Source organism: Sciurus vulgaris, assembly GCF_902686455.1.
Source record: "Sciurus vulgaris genome assembly, chromosome: 1".
Classification (NCBI taxonomy): domain Eukaryota; kingdom Metazoa; phylum Chordata; class Mammalia; order Rodentia; family Sciuridae; genus Sciurus; species Sciurus vulgaris.
Genome location: NC_136461.1, coordinates 63,665,369 through 63,688,509, shown reverse-complemented (window position 1 = coordinate 63,688,509; position 23,141 = coordinate 63,665,369). Strand labels below are relative to the sequence as shown.

Here is a 23,141-nt window from a genome sequence, read left to right as displayed (position 1 = left end):
AAAATTCTCAGTATCATTCTAATAAACATAAGAACCATCTTGAGTTGGAATCTAAGGGTACTAATTAAGAAATTGTTGAGTCATAGGAATTATAGGGTATAATTACTTCAGAATAGAATGTTTAAAAAAAACTCAAACAATTTTTCAGCTCGAATAAGAAAGGATTTTTTAAAAGTTAAGGTATTTATAATATTTTAAATTATAACTTATAAATGCAAATAAACAGTAATGTGATTTTCATAAATGAGAAAGTTATGCATTATACTTTTTTCTAACATAAAGATCATTCCTTTACAGTATTCTCATTTGTTAAATTAAAACAGCAAATTTTTTTCATTTTAGAATATTTAGATAAAAATTCTGAGGTTAATATAAGGTGATTTTTAATTAAAATATAAAATTTAGCAAATATTTTCTTTTGCTTTTAGGAGATAAATTAATTTAAGGTTCCTCATATTAAGATATATTATTTCATTAGTATGAGATATGACTTGTTATTTTTCTTCAGTCTTTCCTGGAACTTGCTCAGCTCTGTATAAATCATCTTCATATTTTTTCTTGAGATTACTTAAATACATCCGCAAACTGTCTGGATCCAATTGAGAATTTCGAGCAGTTTGAACAAGTCTTGTGGCTAGATGATAAACAGCTCTCTGTCTTGCCATCTCAGGGGTACTCCTTTGGTGTTGCTGTTATTAAATATACATATATATAAATTAAAATATAAACAATTTTATTCAAATCATAGTTTGACATTGTTCTAACTTCATAGAAATATGGAACTCAAGGGTAAGAATCAGTTCCATCCAACTAGCAAATAATACACCAGAAGAAATTTCAAAAATTCTATTTGGAAGAATGAAAATACTATTTGGAAGAATGAAATTTCTCATGAGCATTTGCTACTTTATGACCAATCCTTATATCCTTGAAAAGTGTTTCTAAATGAAACAGAAAAAGAAAGTCTTCTTGGGAGAACGAAATTTCTCATGAGCATTTACTACTTTATGACAGATCCCTGAACCCTCAAATATCACTTTTCAATGAAAAAAATTTCCGTTAAATAAGTCAAATTCCTCAATATAATACCAAAAAATAACAGAAAATTCAACAGAGAGAGGTTCTACAAATACGTTTTCATTAAAAATGTATGGGAAAATAGCACTACTCATTGCTATGTAGTAATCATAATTTTAATGTTGCCCAAATATACCACTATGCTGTATCTGATTTTAATTCCTAAATATAAACTGACAGACAGACTTGCTTACCCCTAAGGGAGCTCTATGTAGAAATTGTTAGAGTCTAAGAGAAAATATTCATGGAGAGGCACAGTACATTTTAAAAATAAACAACATAAATAGCTATTTGAAAGTAGGTCTTAATTCATAACAAACTATACTTAAGGATACCTAAGAAATAATGTTTAAAATGGGAATTTGGAAGGCCTTTATATATTCCATTTTTGAGTAGTACTTAATAATTGAGAATATAGCTGGAAAATTCTTATTTCATACCTTAGCCTGTGCTAGATAGAATAAGCAACATTTTCAATCTTAACTACTTATGAAAAGTCTTGGTGAGTCTCCCAGAAATGCAATCCTGTCAACTCTTTCTCAATAGCAAGGAATTCCAAATATTTTCCTACTTTTACTATAGGGAAAGATGAGTAAAATTCCCTGTGATTATCATGTATTCACCCACATTTCTACTTGATTCATTAGTTAACTAGCAATTAGTCTATTATTTAAATAACATATTTTGTGTATTTATTATTATCTGTGTTCCAGACCCCAAAGCTTGTGTTTATATGTCTATGGAGGATACAAAATGTGAAACTTACATCATACCAGAACTCAAGGAACTTGTGGTCTTCTGGTGAAAAGGCTTATTTTAAGCAATTTATTATGGCACTTATAATAAGTCCCATAAGAGCAATACAAATGTTTTGAGAAAGGGAAGCTCACTTCTAGATCACATCAAGAGAAGCTTAAATTAAATGAGATATTTGGAATGAATCCTGAGAGTAGAAATGCCTAGAAAGGAGGGTGTTCTGCATAGAAGAAACAGCTAGAAAAAGCACATTAGAAAGCACAATACATAATCAAGTCAAAGTGATGAAATGACAAGTGATTCAACAAGACAAATATATATTGTGCAAAATTGAGTGAAATGATGTAAATCTTGTGTAGCAAACAAAGGGAAGATCTTCAAACAATACTCAACAAACTTCAGAATCATCCGAGGACTGGTTTAAAAAGAAAAAAACAAATTCCTGAGACCCTTAAAAATCTAAGATGTACCAAACATCCCAGGTGATTCTAACGTAGGTAATCTTAAAATTATATTTTGAGAAATAATTATAGACGACTTTTAACACTAGGCTAAAGGAGTTCAACTTTTATGATGTTAAGAAATGACTGAAAGTTTCTGAGTAGGCAAACAACACAATAAGAGATAAGCATTAGAAGATAATCTGGTAGAAGTGTGCAAGAGGTAATGGAAAGAGAGACAACCTAATGCATAAACAAAATGAGAGGTAATTAAGAGGAGAGATCCATAGATGACTCTTACAGATCACCGGGAGATTAAAAGTGAAGAGATGAGAGGGTTTTCAGAAGAAGTAATTCAATTTTCATTTATTTTTTGGGGTACTGGGGATTGAACTCAGGGGCAATTGGCCACTGAAACACATCCCCAGCCCTATTTTGTATGTTATTTAGAGACAGGGACTCAATGAGTTCCTTAGTGCTTTGCTATTGCTGAGGATGGCTTTGAACTCCCAATCCTCCTGCCTCAGCCTCCTGAGCCATTGGAATTACAGGCGTGAGCCACTGCGCCTGGCAATAATTCAATTTTTGTCCTAAAACGGAGATTAAGATATCAAGGGGAACCTACCATTTGACCCAGCTATCACACTCCTCGGCCTATACCCAAAGGACTTAAAATCAGCATACTACAGAGATACAGCCAAATCAATGTTCATAGCTGCTCAATTCACAACAGCCAGACTATGGAACCAACCTAGATGCCCTTCAATTGATGAATGGATAAAGAAACTGTGGTATATATATATACAATGGAATATTACGTAGCTATAAAGAATAATAGAATTATGGCATTTGTAGGCAAATGGATGAAATTGGAGAATATCATGTTAAGTGAGATCAGCCAATCTCAAAAATCCAAAAGAGGAATGATCTCACTGATAAGCGGATGATGTCACGTAATGGGGGGTGGGAGGGGGGCAAGAATGGAGGAAGGAGGTACTGTATAGAGGGAAAAGAGAGGTGGGAGGGGTCTGGGGGAAGGAAAAAAATAATGGAATGAATCAAACATCATTACTCTATGTAAACGTATGAATATGCAAATGGTATGCTGTTACTCCATGTACAAATGAAACAACATGTATCCCATTTGTTTACAATAAAAAAAAAAGATATCAAGGGGAAATGTATATAGATTTGGAGATGAGCAGTAGTGATACAGAATCTGTGAAAAAGGATGAGATCACTAAGACCGCAAATTTTTTTAAAAAGTGTGGGGGACAATCTTACAAACATTTATATTTAGTAAGTGTAAAAAGAAAAATTGTTAGTGAAGAAGGGAAAGAAGTAATAATTAAAGAAGTAGGAGGATAAAAATATCCATAAGAGAAAAACTCCACAGAACCAAGACAGGACAGAATTATGGAAAGGGAAGTGATAAGTGACAAAGAGATCAGGAAAGATGAGAAGTGATTTTAAAAAAATAAAAAGCCACAAGATGTTTTGGTTAATTGGGATTTAAGAAACAAGTTTCAAAATATTGATAATAAGATTAAGAGTACAAGTGGGTAGCAGAAAAAGAAAGTACAGATTACCTCTGAGTTTTCAGTAAAAAGAGAAATTCAGGGCTGGGGTTGTGGCTCAGTGACAGCATGCTTGCCTAGCATGAGTAAGGCCCTGGGTTTGATCCTTGGCACCACATAAAAATAAAATAAAGGTATGGTGTTTACCTACAACTAAATATATATATATATATATATATATATATTTAAATATATATATATTTAAAAATATATATATATTTAAATATAGATATATATTTAAAAATATTTTTAGTTGTCAATGGACTTTTAATTAATTAGTTAATTAATTAATATGTGGTGCTGAGGATCAAACCAGGGCCTCACACATGCCAGGCAAGTGCTCTACCACTGAGCCACAACCCCAGTCCATATATATATATATATATATATATATATATATATATATATATATATTTTTTAAAAAATTAAAAGAAAGAGAAATGGGAAAATAATTTAAGAAGGAGAGGAGCATATTCATAGGTAAAGGAAATCTCAGTGAAGAAAAGAAAAAATAGGCAAAAGAGAAGAAACAGAAACAATAATTTACTCAAAAGGAAAGAAGATAGAAATGTTAATTTTAAAAAGTCTGAAAAGCAATCTTTTTCCTTAAAATAGGAGGGATATGACATGGGTGAAAAGTAAAAATTCCCAGTACAGAATTTTGCAGGAATTGTGCAATAAGAGCTCACAAAGAGTGGAAATATTTTGAAATAATTACAGTAAAGGAGCCATAGAGATCAATAAAAGGAGAAGAAAAAAATTATTCAGTCAAATATTCCACTAAAATTAGAATGTAAGAATTTTATAGTGCATAAAATTAGGCTGTCTAGAAATTTATCAAATATCATAGGAAAGTCAAAGCCTATAAAGGCTAGTGAAGAGGTGTCCTATTATGGGAATTTGGCAAGATGAAATCTGAAGAATTGTGGAATGAGAGGTACTTCAGAATAAGAACACTGACAAAATTACAGGGGAAGGAATTCCAGTGGATAATTAGGCAAGTGAAGTCACAGAGACAGTCCAGGAAATCAGAGAAGGAAAGAATGCAATAAAAAATGGAAGGCAAGTTAAAAAAGGGTGAAAGAAAATTGTTACTGAAGAAATTTCACACTGCACCTAGCTCAACTTACTGAACACACTGGATTTCTTTTTTCTTTTCCTTTCTTTCTTTTTATTTTTTTAACATTAGATTTTTTGAAATACTATAAAGCAAGCTAATTTGAAAAATGAAAAAGATTTCCAATTTTCTGAGTCAATAGATGTGCTTTTAGTGTTGGACTTTGTAGCAAGTCACTTACCCTCTGTAAACCTGTAAAAATGACAGTGAAACTAATACTTTTATTATTTATCATTTATTAGAAAGAACTTACTACTTCATTTCTTATTTTCAATGCTTTGTAAAATTAATAAAACTATAAAAATGCAAATGTTGTGCATAGTGATTTTTATTTTTAGTGTCCATTTTAAATACTTATTTTCTCATTACAAATTCAGTTAGCAAATAATTAATACAGAAACTGAGCTATTGAATTCTTCTTTCTTAGTAGCTAATGTGCTGGGGAAAGCCATAATAGGTCAAATAAAAAATGTTTTGAAAAATAAAAATAATTTTCTTTTCTTAATAATTAAGCTTTATATTTTAAATATTTAATTATTTTAATTATTACTATTACTATATGTTTAGGTCAAAGTCATAATCAGAAAGTGCAATAAAAACATTTTCTTTGATTTGAAAAACAAACAATTTTTATTGCTGAAATGGTTTTTACCAAAATTTGTCTTGTAATTTGAGTTGTGATTTCTTTGGCATCCATGACAATTGATTGTGGAAGTGATGATACCTCTGCTGCTTTTAAACCTAAAATTATATATAAAAAAATAGCTTCAAAATAGTTACTTCTGGTATTCTTATGTATCTTTTATCTGACGTTAATATTTTCTTCACAGATTTAAATTTCCCTTCTACAAGCATTTCTGAACTACTCAACAATTCTCAAAATTAAGTTTTGGATGACAATTTACCAATTATTAGATTTAATTGCTTGTCTAAGGCAAATAAGAGTATCAATTACCCCTCAATACACCTCTGAGACAGCAGGAAGAAAAAGAGGTAACTAGGAAATAATAACATTAATATTCCAATAACAAAAGCAGTTGGTTGCTGGTCATGGTAGATCATGCCTGTAATCCCAGCAGCTCAGGAGGTTGAGGCAGAAGTATCAAAAGTTCAAAGCCAGCCTTAGCAACTTAATAAGAACTTAGTGAGACCCTGTCTCAAAACATAATATCAAAAAGATCTGGGGCTGTGGCTCAGTGGTTAAGCATCCCTGGGTTCAATACCTAGTACCAAAACAAACAAACAAACAAACTAAATAGTTGGTTAATAAAAGGTGGAAGGACATGTGGGTTTTTTAAGTGATGAGCAAGTCTAGTCACAGGGACAACCCTACAGTTGTATGTTCCTCTAGCAGATCCATGAGATTGGAATTTTTCAGAAGATAAAATGGTAGGTGACCACTCTTTATGTAAATTCAAAGAATAAACTGTTATTCTTGTCTTTTTAAAGCTTAATTTTATTGTATAAATGCCATGAAGGCACTCTACTGTGTGCCAATAGTTTATTGTATTTGTTGCTTTAGAAGCAATGACAATATTTACTGAGAAGTTACTCGTTGCCAGATACTACGCTAGGCAGTTGACTTTTGATAATTCATTGAATCTTCATCACTCTACATAATATGGAAAATTATCCCTATTTCATAGATAGTGAAACTGAGGTTTACAAAGATTAGACAAATGATACAAATAAGTTATCTGATTGATTTACCATTTCAAAAAGTAAAACAAGATGCTTTATTTTTCCTTACAGGGGTCAGTCACATCCATAGCTAACATGATTTTTTGAAACTTATATGTATGGGTCAAGTGAAAATTCTCTTAATCTGTGATGACTGTACATGTCACATAATTATTTACATAGAAAGTATCTAATAAACTTTAGGAATATCATATGGTTTGGTAATAATTCTCATATAATTATTAAATACTCTGGAATTGAAGAAAACTGAAGAACCCTGCTCCTGATAGTGTGTGTAGGAAATGTACAGTTTTCAATTTAGTATTTAACTTGCAATTATAAACTTAATTACTTTGCTGTAAGAGTAGAAACTAATACTTCTAGGGCTTTCATATCTCATATTTCTACAGTTACTTGTTCATGTAAATTTATATAAATTAAAAAGTTATATATATGTGCATGTATGTACATATATATAAACTTATATGGTATATATTTGTAAATATCATGTATTTATATGTATATATATGGTATAGCTTACTTTTCAACTTATATGAACTTATATGAACAAGTATAACAGATATATAATGTGAGTTTGACATAGGAAATATAGTCTTAGGGCATAAAAACATTCACGTACACACTCACAAGAAAAAAAAAAAAAACTAAGAAAGAAGTTTGCTTAGATTGATAGCCAAGAAAAGGGGAGAAAACAGTTTGTCTGAAGAGAATGTAAAATGTTTCAATGTAAAATTTATATATGTGATACCATAATTTTTTTCTTCTGTGAGTCCCTTAGAAAGTCTGTAAGTATACAAAATTGCTTCTTTATTTCTTGAAGCATTCTTTACATGCTGAACTTCAAAATGCATGTTTTCTACATTAGGATACAAGACATCTATATGACATAGTTCCAGGAAATGTGTAGCAAACAGTGTAAATGCCTAGAATACATAAAAGACAATGAATATTAGTGCATTTTAAGTGAACTAGAAAATTCAATTGTAACTATTTAAACATAAAATTTTAATTTCATTTTCTAAATAGTTTGACAAAGATAAAGGAATGAAACTAATAATGTGGAGGTTAACATGCTCAATCCATCTTAAAGGGTTTTGAAATTTTATATTAGGTGAAGGAATGTTTTTATTATTTTTGCACATATATGTGTATGGTACTTTATGGAAAAGAGAACAAATGTAAAATTAAAATCATAAGAAATATATCTGAAGATATTGAAAAGATGTTTACCAAAAACAAAACTGTTAACTGAGGAAATCACTTACTACGGAGATAACCCACACATACAATAAAATCATTTCCTCCAACTTTTAAAAACTCCACTTTGAAAGTAGCTTCCCTTCCTGTAAGTTTTTGAAAATTGTAATCAATGGATTGCTTTTAGGTATCTCAAAATTCCCAAAGATGTGATTTGTTTATTTGTTTGTTTTTTGTTTTGTGGTGCTGGGGATCAATCAAAACTACCAAAGTTTTTACTTTTGTGAAAATAAACAGGATTTTCATAATTGATTATGTTTTAGGATATTACCAATGAGAAAAGAAATAGATGATCAGTGTAAAACTGAGTACTAAAATAGTTAAAATATTTGGCTGGGGGCTGGAGAGCTCAGTTGGTAGAGCTCTTCCCTAGCATGCACAAAGCTCTGGGTTTTTTCCCCAGCACCACAAAAAAAGGTGGGGAGAGAGGGAGAAAAGATATTTGGTTGCAAAATGGTACAACCATGGAAGATGGGTAGCAAGGGAGGGAAGAAAAGGTTTTGTATATAACTTGCTAATAATTTGGATAGTGAGTGTGTCCCCTTATGAGCTGTTAAAAGCTTGTTCCTCAGTGTGGCAATGCTGGAAGGTGAAGGAACATTTAAGAGGTAGGGCTTAGTGGGAGGTAATTAGGTCACTGCCCCTAGAAAAAAATCAATGCTGGTCTCCTGGAGAGAGTTCTTGAGAACAAGAAGATATAAAAGAGCAAGGGTTAGTCCTTGATTACTGGAATGAACTATTTAAAAGCTAGGGACCATGTTCAATAACAATATTTTTTTTTCTGATTAATTATATGAATTCTTTATTTAAATTTCTTTTTTTATTTATATTTTTATTTAGCTTTTAATTATTTACAGACTGCATTTTGATTCATTGTACACAAATGGGGTACATTGTTATTACGTACCCCAATAACAATATTCTTAAAAATTATGTGTCTAACCTATCTACTATAGTAACTTTGTAAACTCTATTTTACATTAGTTCAACTTAACAAATAACTATTCAGGATCTATATATTGCAAACCTTGTGCTAGGCATTGAGGATAATAAGTTTAAAAAAATAATAATTAAGCTCCTTAAAAGTAAGCAGCAATATTATATGTTTACTAAATTACTTATAATAGAAAAAGATATTCAGACCTATCACTAAAGGTTTTATTCTTAGATCCCAGAGAGTACCACTAGGGTTTTGCATTCCTGCTGAGCCTTTGTGATCCTCCTGCCTCAGCCTCCTGAGTTGCTGGGATTATAGGTATGCAACCCATGCCCAGATAGGAACTGACTTATAATTATAGAGGCCGGCAAGTTCCAAGAGCTGTGGTTGGCAAGTTGGTGATCCAGGAGAGCCAATGATGTAGTTCTAGTCTGAATGCTAGCAGATTCTAGATCCAGAAAAAGCAGATGTTTCATTTTTAGGTTGGTGGCAGAAAAGAACTCACCTTCCAGACTGAAAGTAGTCAAAAAAAAAGCTTCTCAGGACTCTTAAGAGAGTCAATATTTTTGTTCTATTCAGGCTTTTAATTTATTATATGGGACCTACCCACATTATGGAGGGCCATCTGTTTATTCAGTCTATAATTCAAATGTTCATGACCTCCAGAACTATCCTCACAGACATACCCAGAAAAGTGTTGGACCAAATGTCACAGCAACTTGTGACCCAGTCAAGTTGATATATAAAACTAACTACAAGTCCACCCCTTGTCAACTTGATATCAATACATATCTCCCTACACCATATTTAATCTCCAAGTGAAGATAACAATAAGGTCATAATTTCACCTAAGATGATACAACTACCTTGAGAACCACCATGAATACATTAACTACTTCCCAAAAGAGGAGGTAAAAATCTTCAAGAGAAGTTTATTCTTCTCTTTGATGTCTTATACTTTAAAAACTATGATAGGTACCACAGATGTAGCTCTGTGGTAGAGTGCATTCTTAGCATGCACAAAGCCCTGAGTTCAGCACCAATAAAACAAAAACAAAAATGTATTTTAAAAACTATTATGTAAAATTAGCAATGTTTAAATCCTATGGTATTAAGTCAATATATTTTGTGTTACCTGATTGGAAATGAGAGGAAAAAATAAAGATGTCTGCTTAATATATGTGTATTTATGCACAAACATTCATAACATAAAAGAAGGGAAAAATCATAATTGTACTCTTCATAATTATAACTGGTAACATGGTCATAGCTGCTTCTAGTACTTATTCAATAATCCTGTTATCTTTAGGAAGCACCTTAGTTAGTCATGTTTCTTTACCTGCTAGCATGGCTCAAATCTTCATTACTGAGGGGTCTTGGCCAACCATAGTTCTTCCTCTATTGGATTGCTATAGCTTTTCATCAACTTTAATCACATCTCATAATTTACAAACAGATACCCTAAGGAATCTCTGGTATTCCAGACAGACTCCTCATCCCCACATTGTGGAGTAGTACTGTTTCCCTTTGGTGATCAGGATCAATCACTCCAGTCAGCATAGTAATTCCCTTCTTTGCCTCCTTTCTTTGATTTAGAGATATGAGGAACTCAAAGTAGTAGAGGAAGAGCCTTAACTTCAGGTCAAAGTAATTGTGTCTCCTGGAGGAAGCATTATTCCCTTTGTAATTAAGATGTTTATGCCAACAGAGTACAAGGTTGCAAGAACAAGTAGCAAAAATGTTGCTTGGGGGTTACTAGGGATAATAATGAGCAATGTCTTTTCCATTTTCACACTTTTATTCTTTGGACTCATGAATCTAGGCTATGGGAGAAATAGCATCATATATTGGAAGCTGACTTAGAACACATACAGTCTTCTGGAGAACCTTACCCAGTATTGCAAGGTACTGCCATCTACCTGGTGCATGATTCTGTGAAGGTAGTTACTTTGGATGATGAAGAACATGGTAAAAACAGTCAATTCCAAGGTTCTTTGCAACACTGCATTTATTGTGAATGGAGTTGATCAGAAGCAATTCTGTGTGAAATATCATGATGGTACATAAAGCATTCTGTAAGTCCACAGATGGTAATTTTGGCAGAAGCATGACATGTATAAAAGGCAAATCTGTATCAAGAGTATATACTGCAGTAAGAACATGATGGAAGTGAACCAGTGTAATCAACCTGTCACTAGGGAACTGGTTGATCATCCCAAGGAATGGTTCCTTATTGGGGATATCATGTTGATCTCTGCTGCTGGCAGACAGAACACTCAACAGTGGCTGAAGCTGAGTTGGTCTTGGTAAGTAAAATTCCATGTTGCCGAATCCATGTATGACCTCCATTCCTCCTATCATGGCTACTTTGTTCATGAGCCCATTGGATGATAATGACAGAGATGTCTGGGAAAAGAAGCTAGTTGGCTGTTTTAGTCAGTTTTGTTTTTTTTTGTTTTGTTTTGTTTTGTTTTGTTTTTGTTGTTGTTGTTGCTGTGCCTAATATACCTTACAGGAACAACTTAGAGGAGGAAATTTCAGAGATGCACAATTTCAAAGATTTAATAAATGACTGACTGTCTGGCTCCATAGCTCTGGGCCCAAGTTGAGGCAGAACATCATGCTGGAAGGGTGGTAGAGGAAAGCAGTTCAGAACATGACAGTCAGAAAAGAGAGGGAGCTCTGTTCACCAGGGATATAATATCAACCCCAAAGGCATGCTCCCAGTGACATATTTCCTCCAGCCATATCCTACTTACCTACAGTTTTCACCCAGTTAATACATTCAAGAGGATTAATTCACAGATTATTTATAGCTCTTTAATCCTTTCACTTTTGAATGTTTTGTATTCTCTCACACATGAGCTTTGAGGGGATACCACATATGCAAACCATAATACTTGTACCCACATAACAGATCATCCTATGCACTTGATTATTAAAATCATCCTCTGTTGAGGTCACTCTTTGGTAGGCATTCAAACAGGACACAAATACTTTTTTTTTTTTTGTCCATCCTCAGAAGTCTATTCGCATACTACATCCCCAAATTTCCTTGTCATCAATTGTTTGATCATATTCCAAGGTCTTGACTATGCAGCCAAACCACTGCCTGCAGTCTATGAATCAATATATAGTTGCATATCTGGCCGTTTTCCTTCCAGGAAGAGTGATCAACCTGGTGCACTGCTTAAAGTTCTTCCTATTGAGAGAATGGATTTCCTTTCATATAAGAGATATACCAGAAAGAGACTATAGTGCTGGAGTTGTCCACCATTAGGAATACTTGTAATTCTGTTGGCTTTCATTTGGCCTTTGCCACTATAATTTCCCTCAAGTCACAGGTCAGGGAACCAATGTAAAGATTTTTCCAGCTGTCTTGCATATTTTAATTAGGCATTACAGAACTGGAGAAATAACCACAGAACAAGTTTGAGGACTCACAGGGATCACTGTGAGACAGGTTTAAGCTATAATTTCATTGATCACCTGACCTTCATAAGTCCCACTTCTGACTAGTGGACTGCAGTGATATTTTGGGTGTCCCAAAATTACAGGAAGCTGAAAGCCAGCATCCTTACAAAATTTGATTGTTTCTTTTCCCCAGTGCACAGTTATCCTGGTGAAAGGCCATATATCCCTTTGAGGGATTGAGTAGGAGGAAGATTTACAGTACAGTTATCCCTCTATATCCATTGATTCCACATCCATAGATGCAACCAACCACAGATGGAATATATATGGGAAGAAATTGGTATGTATTAGCATGGACAATCTTTTTTCTTGGTGTTTCTTAATACAGTATAACAACTGCTTTCATTGCATTTACATTGTATTAGATGTTTTAAAGAATCTAGAGATGATTTAAAGTATACAGAAAGATGTGCATATATTACATTCAAATATTACACCATTTTACATAAACAGCTTGAACATTTGCAGATTTTGGTATCTTTGGGGGTTCCTGAACCCATGTCCCACAGACACTGAGAGATGATTGTATAAATTTTTGAAAGTGTACCAGGATTCTTCCTCAAGAGGACCTAGCTTCCCCTTTCAAGGAGTTCTGGGTCCATAATAGACAAGGTTGGAAGTTGATTGAGGGGTCATAACTGCTTTTATTTAGGTTAGTTTTTTGTTCACTTCACCTAAAACTTCTGTTTATATAGATCAAATAATAATAATTTAGTAGGTTTCCTATCTATTTCATTTCTAAGTACTCCAAGATCAACTAGACATTACCATAGATCTCAGAAAATCAGACTATTCTTTTTAATGATTGCATTAGTTCATTATAGTTATATACAATAGTGGGGTTTATTTTAACATAATCATACATGCATGGAATATAATTTGCTTCATTTCAGTCCCCTGTACTTTCTATCGCCTCCTCTCTCACCCTGTTCCCCTTCTTCTGCTCTACTGATATTCCTTCTATTTATTTAGTTTTATTTTAAATTGGCACTTTATATAATTTACATATTATACATATAATATGCATACATATATAGGTTGGTATATTCATATATGTATATAATATAATTTGGTCAATTTAATTCCACAGTTCCTTCCTTTCCTGTCACACCCTTTTCCCCTCAATGCCCTTCCTCTACTTCACTGATTTCTATTTTCATGGGATCTACCCCCTACCCTTGTTTTCCCCTTATTTTGTTCTAGTTTCCACATATAGAAGAAAATATTTGACCCTTGACTTTTTGAGTCTGGCTTATTTCACTTAGCATGATATTCTCCAGTTCCATCCATTTACCAGCAAATGGTACACTTTCATTCTTTTTTATGGCTGAGTAAAACGCCATTGTGAATATATACCACATCTCCTTTATCCATTCATCTGTTGACAAGCACCCATGCTGGTTGGGCTATTGGGAATTGTGCTGCTATAAACATTGATACTCCTATGTATCTAGTATGCTGATTTTGGTCCTTATGGATAGATGCCAAGGAGAGGAATTGTCTGCGTCATATGGTGGTTCAATTCCTAGTCTTTTGAGGAAACTGCTTTCCATACTGCTTTCCAAAGTAATTCTGTTAATTTATAGTCTGACCAAAATGTATGTGTGTACCTTTCCTCCCACATCTTCACCATTCTTTTCTTGTTTTTGCTTTTAATACCAGGGAATGAGCCACATCCCCAGCCCTTTTTAATATTTCGTTTAGAGACAGGGTCTCCCTGAGTTGCTTAGGGCCTCACTAAGTTGCTGAGGCAGGCTTTGAACTTGTGATTCTCCTGTCTCAGTCTTCTCAGCTGCTGGGATTACAGGTGTGTGATACCATGCCTGGCTCATTATTTATATTCTTGATGATTACCATTATAGCTAAACATAAAATCTCAATGTAGTTTTGATTTACATTTCCCTGATTGACAGGGATGTTGAACATATTTTCACATATTTATTTTCTTTTGAGAAGTTTCTGTTTAGTTCTTTTTCACATTTATTGATTGGGTTTTAATTTATTGTGTTGAGGCTTTTCAATTTGTTGTATATTCAGGATATTAATTCCTGTCAGATGAGTACCTGGCAAAGATTTTCCATCATCATCTTTAGGCTCTCTTCACTCTCTTGTTTTCTTTGCTGGTTATTAATTTTTAATTTGAGCCATCCCACTTATTGCTCCTTGGTTTTATTTCTTGAGCTTTAGGAAAAAGTCAGTGCCTATGCCACTATTTTGGAGGGCTGAGCCTATTTTCTTCTACCAGTTGCAAAGGTTTTGGTGTAACTCCTAAGGTATTTGACCCACTTTGACTTTTGTGCAGGGTGAGAGAGATATAGTTTCATTCTTCTACATACGTACAGTCATTTTTCCCAACACCATTTGATTAAAAGCCTATCTTTTCTTCAACATGACAAAATATGGGCAGTTTTGTCAAGGATCAGATGATACAATCTATGTAGGATTGTCTTTGTTTTTTGTTCTATTCCATTGGTATTCATGTTTGTTTTGATGCCAGTACCATGCTGTTTTTGTTACTGTAGCTCTGTAGTATAATTTGAGATCAGTTACTATGATGTCTCCAGCATCACTCTTCTTATTATTGCTTTATTTATTATTAGACTTTTATTCTTCTAAATAAATTTTAGGACTGTTTTTTCACCAATTCTGTAGAGAATAGCATTTTGATAGTGATTGCATTGAATCTGTATAATACTTTTGGTAATATAGCCATTTCGACAATACTAATCCTGCTTATCTAAGAACATGGGAGGTCTTTCCATCCTTTTGTTATTCTCCAACTTCTTTCTTCATTATTCTGTTATTTTCACTATAGAGGGATTTTTTGTTTGTTTGTTTGTTTGTTTGTTTGTTTTTACTTCCTTGGTTTTATTCCCAAGTACCTTAGCTTTTTTTTTGAGTTTATTTTGAATAGATGGTTTTCCTTATTTCTTTCTCAGCATATTCATTAACAAAGTATAGGCAAGTTATTGATTTGTGAATATTGATCTTATAGCCTGTTCATTTGCCAAAAAATCTTTATCAGTTCTAGAAGTCTTCTGGTGGAGTATTTTTTTTTTTTAAATTTTCAGGATATAGGATCATGTCATTAGCAAACAAATAATTTGACTTCTTTTTCTATTTGTGTCCCCTTAATTTCCTTTTCTTGCCTGATTGTTCTGGCTAGAGTTTCAGGAAATATATTTAATAGGAGTGGTGAAAGTGGATATCCTTGTAATTTTCCTGATATTAGAGAAAATTTCTTCAGTTAGTTTTTCTCTATTCAGTATGATGTTTGCTTTGGATATGTTGTAGATAGCCTTTATAATGTTGAGGTAATCTCCTTCTAATCTTTAGTTTTGCCAGTGTTTTTAACATGAATAAATGCTAGATTTTGTCAAAAGCCTTTTCTCCATCTACTGAGTCAATCATATGATTCTTATCCTTAACTCTGTTTATGTAGTGAATTACATTTATTGATTTGTGTATGTTGAACCACAGTTGCATCCCAGGGGTGAAATCTGCTTGATCATGGTGTACTATTTTCTTAATGTACTATTTTTAAAATTTTTTTTAGTTGTAGAAGGACACAACACCTCTATTTTATTTATTTATTCTTATGTGGTGAAGACTGAATCCAGTGCATCACACATGCCATGCAAGTGCTTCACCACTGAGTCACAACCCAGCCCTTAATGTGTTACTGAATATGGTTTGCCAATATTTCATTAAGGATTTCTGCATCTATATTCATCTGGGATATTGGTCTGTAGTTGTTTTTCCTTGGTGTGTCTTTTTCCGGTTTTGGTATCAGGGTTATACTGGCTCCATAGAATGAATTTGGGAGCATTCCTTCCCTTTCTATTTCATGGAATAATCTGAGGAAGAATGGTGTTAGTTCTTTAAAGGCCTGGAAGAACTTGGCTGAGAATCCATTTGATCCTGGGCTTTTCTTTGTTGGAAGGCTTTTAATTGCTGCTTTAATCTCATTGCTTGATATTGGTCTGTTCTTGGTTCAATTTGGGTAGCTCATATGTTTGTAGAAATCTGTTAATGTTTTCTAGATTTTACAGTTAATTGGAGTATAAATTTTCAAAATAGTTTCCAATGATCCTCTGGATTTCAGAAGTATCTATGATGATATCTCCTTTTTCATCTCTAATTTTGTTTATTTGGGTCTTCTCTCTCTTTTGGTTAGTTTGGCTAGAGGTTTATCAATCTTATGTTTTCAGAGTACCAGCTCTGTTGTATTGATCCTTTGTATTGCTTTTCATTCTGGATTCCATTAATATTGGCACTGGTCTTAATTATTTTCTATCTTTACTGATTTGGAAATAGTTTTTAGTTTTTTCTTCCTCTTTTTGGGTCTTGAGGTATATCATTAGATTATTTGGGATCTTTCTGGTTTTTTAATGAAGGCACACAATGCTATAAACTTGCCTCTTAGAACTGCCTTTTATAACATCCCAGAGATTTTGGTATTTGTCTGTTCTTGTTTGTTTCTAAGAATTTTTAAAATTTATGCTCTCATTTTTTCTATGATCCATTCTTCATTTAGAAGACTATTTTTCAATCTCCATGTATTTTTGTGAGTCCTATGATTTTTCTTGCTGTTGATTCTAATTTCTTTCCATTATGATGTGATAAGATGCACAAGATTATATCATTTTTTTGTATTTACTAAGTCTTGCATTGTGCCCTAGCATATGATGCATTTTGGAAAAGTTCCCATGAGCCACTGAGAAGAAAATGAATTCTTGTGTTTTTGCATCAAAGATACTCTAGATGTCTGTTAAGTCCAGTTAATTTATAATATTATTTGGTTAGAAGTATCTTTACTGATTTTACATCTGATGACCTGACTACTGGCTAAACAAGTATATTGAAATTACCCAGTGTTGTATTTGTGATCTATCTTGGATTTAATGTCTAGAAGTATTTGTTTTATGTAATGAAGCGGACTGAAATTTGGGGCATAAATATTTACTTTGTATTTTCTTGTTGGATTGTTCCCTTTAAAATATGTGGTGACCTTTGTTTCTTCTCATTAATTTTTGCTTGAAATCAGATATGAAAATAGATAATCCTGTTTGTTTGGGGACTCCATTTATCTTTCTCCATACTTTTACTTGCAGACTGTGAGTGTCTGTGTCTATGAAATGAGTCTCTTGCAAACAGCATGTAGTTTGATCTTATTTTTCCGGTTTTTTGGTTTGTTTGTTTGTTTGTTTGTTTGTTTTGGTGTGTGTGTGTGTGTACTGGTTTAGTGGTCAATAGCTCTTTCCATTTGTCCTTATTATAGAGTTTTTATAATTTCTTCTTTGATTTTGAAATATACTTTTTCTGGATATAACAATCTTGACTGGCAATTGTTTTTTTTTCAGAACTTGGAATATCTCATTCCAGTTCCTCCTTGATTTCAGTGTCTGAATTGAGAAGTTATAAACTTATCAGTTTACCTTTAAATGTTACCTGATATTTTCCCTTGCAGTTTTTAATATTCTTTCCTTATTTTCTGTTAAGCATTTAACTTATGATGTGTCTTAGGTTCTTTTTTGATCTTGTGTATTTAGGGTTCTGTATACCTCCTATATGTGGATATTCATCTCATTTCTAAGGTTAGGACATTTTCCTGTAATTTCACTGTAAAGGTTCTTATGCCATAGGCTTTATTTACATACTCTTTTCTATCCCAATGATTCTTAAATTTGATATCTTGAGGTTGTCCTGGAGTTCTTTTATATTCTGATCATGGTCTTTTTTTACCCCTACTGCTTACTGAATATTAAAATTCATAAGCCTTGTCTTCAAAGCCTGAAGTTCTATTTTCTATATAATCTAATGTGTTGGTAATACTTCCAGGTGAATTACTTGATTCATTGTTTCTTTCATTTCCAGGAATTCTGGTTGGTTTCTTTTTAATATCTCTCTTTCCTTATTAAAATGGTCTTTAACCTCCTGTACTTGTTATATTAATTGATTCAGTAGATTTTATTTTAGCTCACTGAACATTTTAATAATTAATTTTTTATAATTTTTCTCTGAAATTTCACCCACTTCCATATCTGTGGATTTCTTAGCTGGAGGGTTATAAATTGGCAGGGGGAGGACTAGTTTGCCTGTTTCCATATATTTTCAGAGGTCTTGGACTTGCATATCTGTAGAGATGGAGTTCTCATCCTCTTTATGCATGTGTCTTTTGGTGTGCAGTTATCTTTCTTATAGTCCTATGTAAGTCCTGTATCTTTTAACTTCACCACCGAGGCTCAGCATAATCCAAGTGTTAATTTAACCTCCAATTCTGCTCTGTTTGCTCCTGTGGAACTACTCATTTAATTTACTCTTGGAGAGCTGCTGCAATACTATGTGTTGCTCTGAGCTATCATCTTGGGAATCTCTCTGTTTTTGCTATATGGGTATATTTCTAGGAGTTGAACTTAAGGTCCCCCTAAAGTTGTTCCTACTTGGGGCCTGGTTATTGGTTTGATGTTTTGTCTCCTCTACCTTATTTGTTAAAGTATTGTTGGGGCTTGAGTGAGGTTAGTTCGTTCATGGAGTAAGGTTTGCTGTGATTTGGCTGAGTTGTGAGTATAGCTCAGCAGAAGAATTTCTACCCTGTGTACTTGTAGGGTCCCAATCACTTTCCAGAAAAAGGGGGAGTAAGTAATACCAATAATGGTAGTGATAAATACACAGGTTTAAAATAAATGCCCACCACCTACTATGACATTTACAACATTAATTACCACCCAAAGAGAAATGGTGGGTCAGTGTTGAACATCAGCAAAAACAATAATAGCCAGAAACTAGATCTAGCATTAAAGAGCAAGGTCAACTAAGTTATTCACCATAATAATAACTACACCATGAATGGGGAGGGCAGGAACTATACAAACTGAATACTTCTAACATATAGCACAATTTCAGTTTCCTAAGAGAAAATGAGTTCAGAAGGCAAAAAGAAATATTTTAAAAGTGAATAGAGGGGGAAGCAGGAGAGAAGTAGCAGGTGATAGGTATAAAGGAGTAAAAAATAACCAAAAGTAATAAATAAAAAGAGGAAGATGGAATAAAAGAATTTGGCTATTAGAGGGGGACAAAAAAAAAAAAAGATAAAAACAAAGTAACAAAAAAATCAAATTTAAATAAACCTACAATAAATTTTACCCCTCCAAAATCAAATCAAGGCTAAAATTCAAATGGGTAAAGAAAAAAAAAGATAAAAAGGAAAGAAATAATACATATACATAAAAATATAATATGCATGTGTGTATATATGTATACATACATATATATGTGTGTGTATTTATTTCCCCCTCTGTTTTAGTTGGTTGTCACTGTGACCAAAATACCAACAAGAAAAACTTAGAGGAGGAAAAGTTTATTTTGGGGTCACAGTTTCAGAGGTTCAATCCATGGTTGGCCAACTCCATTGCTCTGTACCCAAGGTAAGGCAGCACATCATGGGGAAATGGACCAGCAAAGAAAAGCTGCTCAGTCCATGTTGGGATCAAGAAACAGAGATGTGGGTGGGCAGAGGCAGTGGCTGCCCTTTCAGGACACACACCCAGTGATCAACCTCCTCCAGCCCTGCCTCACCTGCCTACAGTTATCACTCAGTTCAAACTAGGATATACGATTAAGTAACAGGTCTTACATTTCAATCACTTCCAAACATTCATGCATTAATATATGCATTAATACAGGAGCTACCACTGAGGTAGTCAAAACTGTTGACAAGAATGAATTGTCAACAGTTCATTCAATTGTCATTGCCTTTGATATTGCACCCTTTTTTTTTTTTGTTTTGTTTTGCATTTCTTTTTGTACTCTGTACCACTAGGATCAAGGGTTAGGGTTGTTAAATCTCACATCTTTGTGTTTCTCACCAAGTTGCCAACTGGTGTGGCTTGGAACCATGATGGTTGTGGTATCTCTCAGCTTCCCATCTCACAGAATAAGGCAGGACAAAATGGAGAGTACTGACAATTGGCATTTTGTCTCTACAGACTAGGTCACTGCACTCCCCAAGCAGGGTTGATGCAGTGTTCTAATGGGAAGGTCCAGTGGCTGGGGCTTAGTTCTGTCCTTTGAAACTTTGTTAGGAAGGATTTAATCCAGAGAGATTAGAACCATAACCCCTGTTGCTAAGTAGATGCCAATATCTACTGGACATCTGATTCTCAGGGACCTCCCCAATATTCCACTTTTGGAAGTGGAAAAAAAATTCCATATTTTGGAAGAACTAACCATCTGCATGTCTTACATATTCCATCACCACGGATGTGGATTTCCTAGGATCAGATCTGGAATGCAAATGAGTCACTCTGACCAGTTTTTGGCCTCTCTCCAGCTGGTTGCATGAGCTGCCAGAAACAATGGAAACACAAGCCTCTCTCCCCTTGACATCCCAGTGAGGATTCCCCTCTACACAATCCTCTCTGTTTCTATTTTGATTGCAATGGGCCATGTACACTCTGGACATCTAAGTAGGCATTTGTTGGAACAGGTTGGCAATAAACTTTATGAACTCCAGAGCTTCCACAACCAAATGTTGCCACCCAGACTTGGAAATGTCTCCTTTCTCAACTTTCTGCTCACTGCCAAGAGGTTCAAGTACTTTGAATTTTCAGCTTGCCCCACTATCTCTGGGTCAGTTGAGATCAGCTTCCCTCTCCGATTCATGGTTCTCCCATGCCAAATTTATTCACTATTTTTTTCTCTTTCTGCCTGTGTTCCCTGTCCCCTCTGTAGTGAACTGGAGGTGCTAATGCTGCTGCCACTAGCAAAGCTGCCATGTCTCTAACATGTCTCTTCTATGTTCAAAGCTTCTGAATTACTGTGTCTCTATGATTATTTTACTATTCAGTGTTAAATTTCAGTGAATTCCCTCAGGCACCCACCATGCTGAGAAGCAAAACTCCTGCTGCTTGAATCTCAAGCTGTGGAGCAACTGGAAAAGTACTCCCTTCCTCTAATCTGCCATCTTCATAAGCTCTCAAGTCAAACTGTTCTGATTTGACTCTCCTTCCATTATGGTAGTAACTATGCCCACTTTGACTTTGGTGATTTGAGAATCACTGTTTGGCCCCTGCCACCACAAATCCAATTATTCCTATTGGTTTCCCAATTCAGAAACCACAGTTCCCACCATAAGGTTTGGCCTATAGAAAAGGGTAATAACAGACCACTTCAAGAATGCCAGGACTCCCCTCAAGTTTATTTCCCATAATCTTGGTGAAAGGTATGTCTTTTCAACTTCCCCATAAGGGGTAAGTAGATCAAAAATGACAAAGATGCTCTAACATTCCAACCTCCCTAGCTTTGAAGCTCTTCCTCTACATTGAATTATATCCAGTATTTCCAACTCATTCATGATGGGTCAGTTATGGTCCATATTTCAGTCAACCAACCAAATTGTTAAGAGCCCTTCCTAACTCACTGAGTTGCAATATTAAATGTAGTCTCTGCTTATAGTCCATATCAATAAATTCACCTTGATCCAACTTTATCTTTCTTTTACCATTACCTCATACCCTTGAATACCCCTCCCCATTCATGTTTCCTAGATTTCTATTAAATAAATTTTCAAAAATTCAAGTAGTTCTTTTGGAGGGTGATGCAGTCCTTCCTAAGTCATATTTTGTACCTCATCTTTAGGAGTCAGGCAGTACTTGAGTCTAGTTATATGTCAAGAAAGAAGCCAAGATGAGTGGTGGGGGTGGGGAGTATACTCAGCATTGTCTTGCATGGAAATTGCTTCAGGGAAGTCATTATAGTTTCCTTAGGTAATGCTGGGTAATCTCTTCAGATGAGATGGAAAGCCACTTTCACTGGGGATAGAGAGGTCTCTTTCACTGACAAAGAAGATTCATCACATTTTAAGGATGAAATATCTCCAACTTCATCACGATCTTCCTATGAATCCCTATTCAAATTTTCAGTATCCCATATCCTTTTCCAAATCAAAGGCAGGCAGACTCTGAATCATCTGGCTCTTTGCTCTATTCAGGCTCTTAATTTATCAGAGGGGTCCACCCACATTAAGGAGGGTCATCTCCTTTAGTCAGTCTACAATTCAATGTTAAATGTCTAGAAATAACCTTATAGATACACCTAAAATAATGTTTGACCAAATGTCTGGCCTAATCATGTTAACACATAAAATTAACCACCACAGATACTAATTAGTTTTTGGTCTTAAGTAATAAGTACATCTTATTTATATGAGAAATTATGATTGACATTTAGAATTACAGAAACTAAAATGATCTATTAACATTGTTTTTAATTCATCATATACCTTTATGTATAAAATATTTTTCGTATTTTACATAATAAATCATTACAGACTCTAATGTAAAGAACTTCATCTTAGGGACATTTTAAGGTATTCTAGATATAAAAAGTATTTGGAATGATCATCTAAAAGGACATTTTAAAAATTAGCCTAATAAGAGAGAAAAAGTCACTGTTTGACATAGCTGATTTGTTAAAAACTGTTTTCTTTAAAGGAATTAGATTTTAGTTGGGTAGGTCAATAGACTTTTTTGTAAAGTGACCTCAGATGCCTAGTGTGTTACGTCACATTGTGACACCACAGACAATATAATTACATGTGAAAACAATTATTAAAATGTCTTCATATTTTACTATTCAAATTGATTAAAGCCAACCACTTTTTACATTGTACTTATTGATTTTCTCCTTTCCTTGTTTATATCATGGCTCTCATACTAATTATTCCCATTTCTGTCAGAAATAAAGCAACAAAAATATAAATTCTATGGTATATGTTTTCAACCCCAAAATTATTTGAAAAGCTA

The 23,141-nt window shown here is 33.9% G+C and overlaps 1 protein-coding gene across 1 annotated transcript in view; it reads right to left on the bottom strand.

Annotated features, from left to right (window-relative positions):
* Nucleotides 1–449: 449 nt before the first annotated feature.
* Nucleotides 450–23,141, bottom strand: part of MSH4 (mutS homolog 4) — a 95,478-nt gene continuing 72,786 nt past the window's right edge. Inside the window, exons 17-19 of the mRNA XM_079128899.1 lie at nt 7,417–7,591; nt 5,620–5,708; nt 450–689 (exon numbers count right to left, since the gene is read on the bottom strand). Of these exons, the coding sequence (XP_078985025.1) occupies nt 495–689; nt 5,620–5,708; nt 7,417–7,591 (459 nt within the window). The 3' untranslated portion in view covers nt 450–494. The remainder of the gene's footprint in view (nt 690–5,619; nt 5,709–7,416; nt 7,592–23,141) is intronic.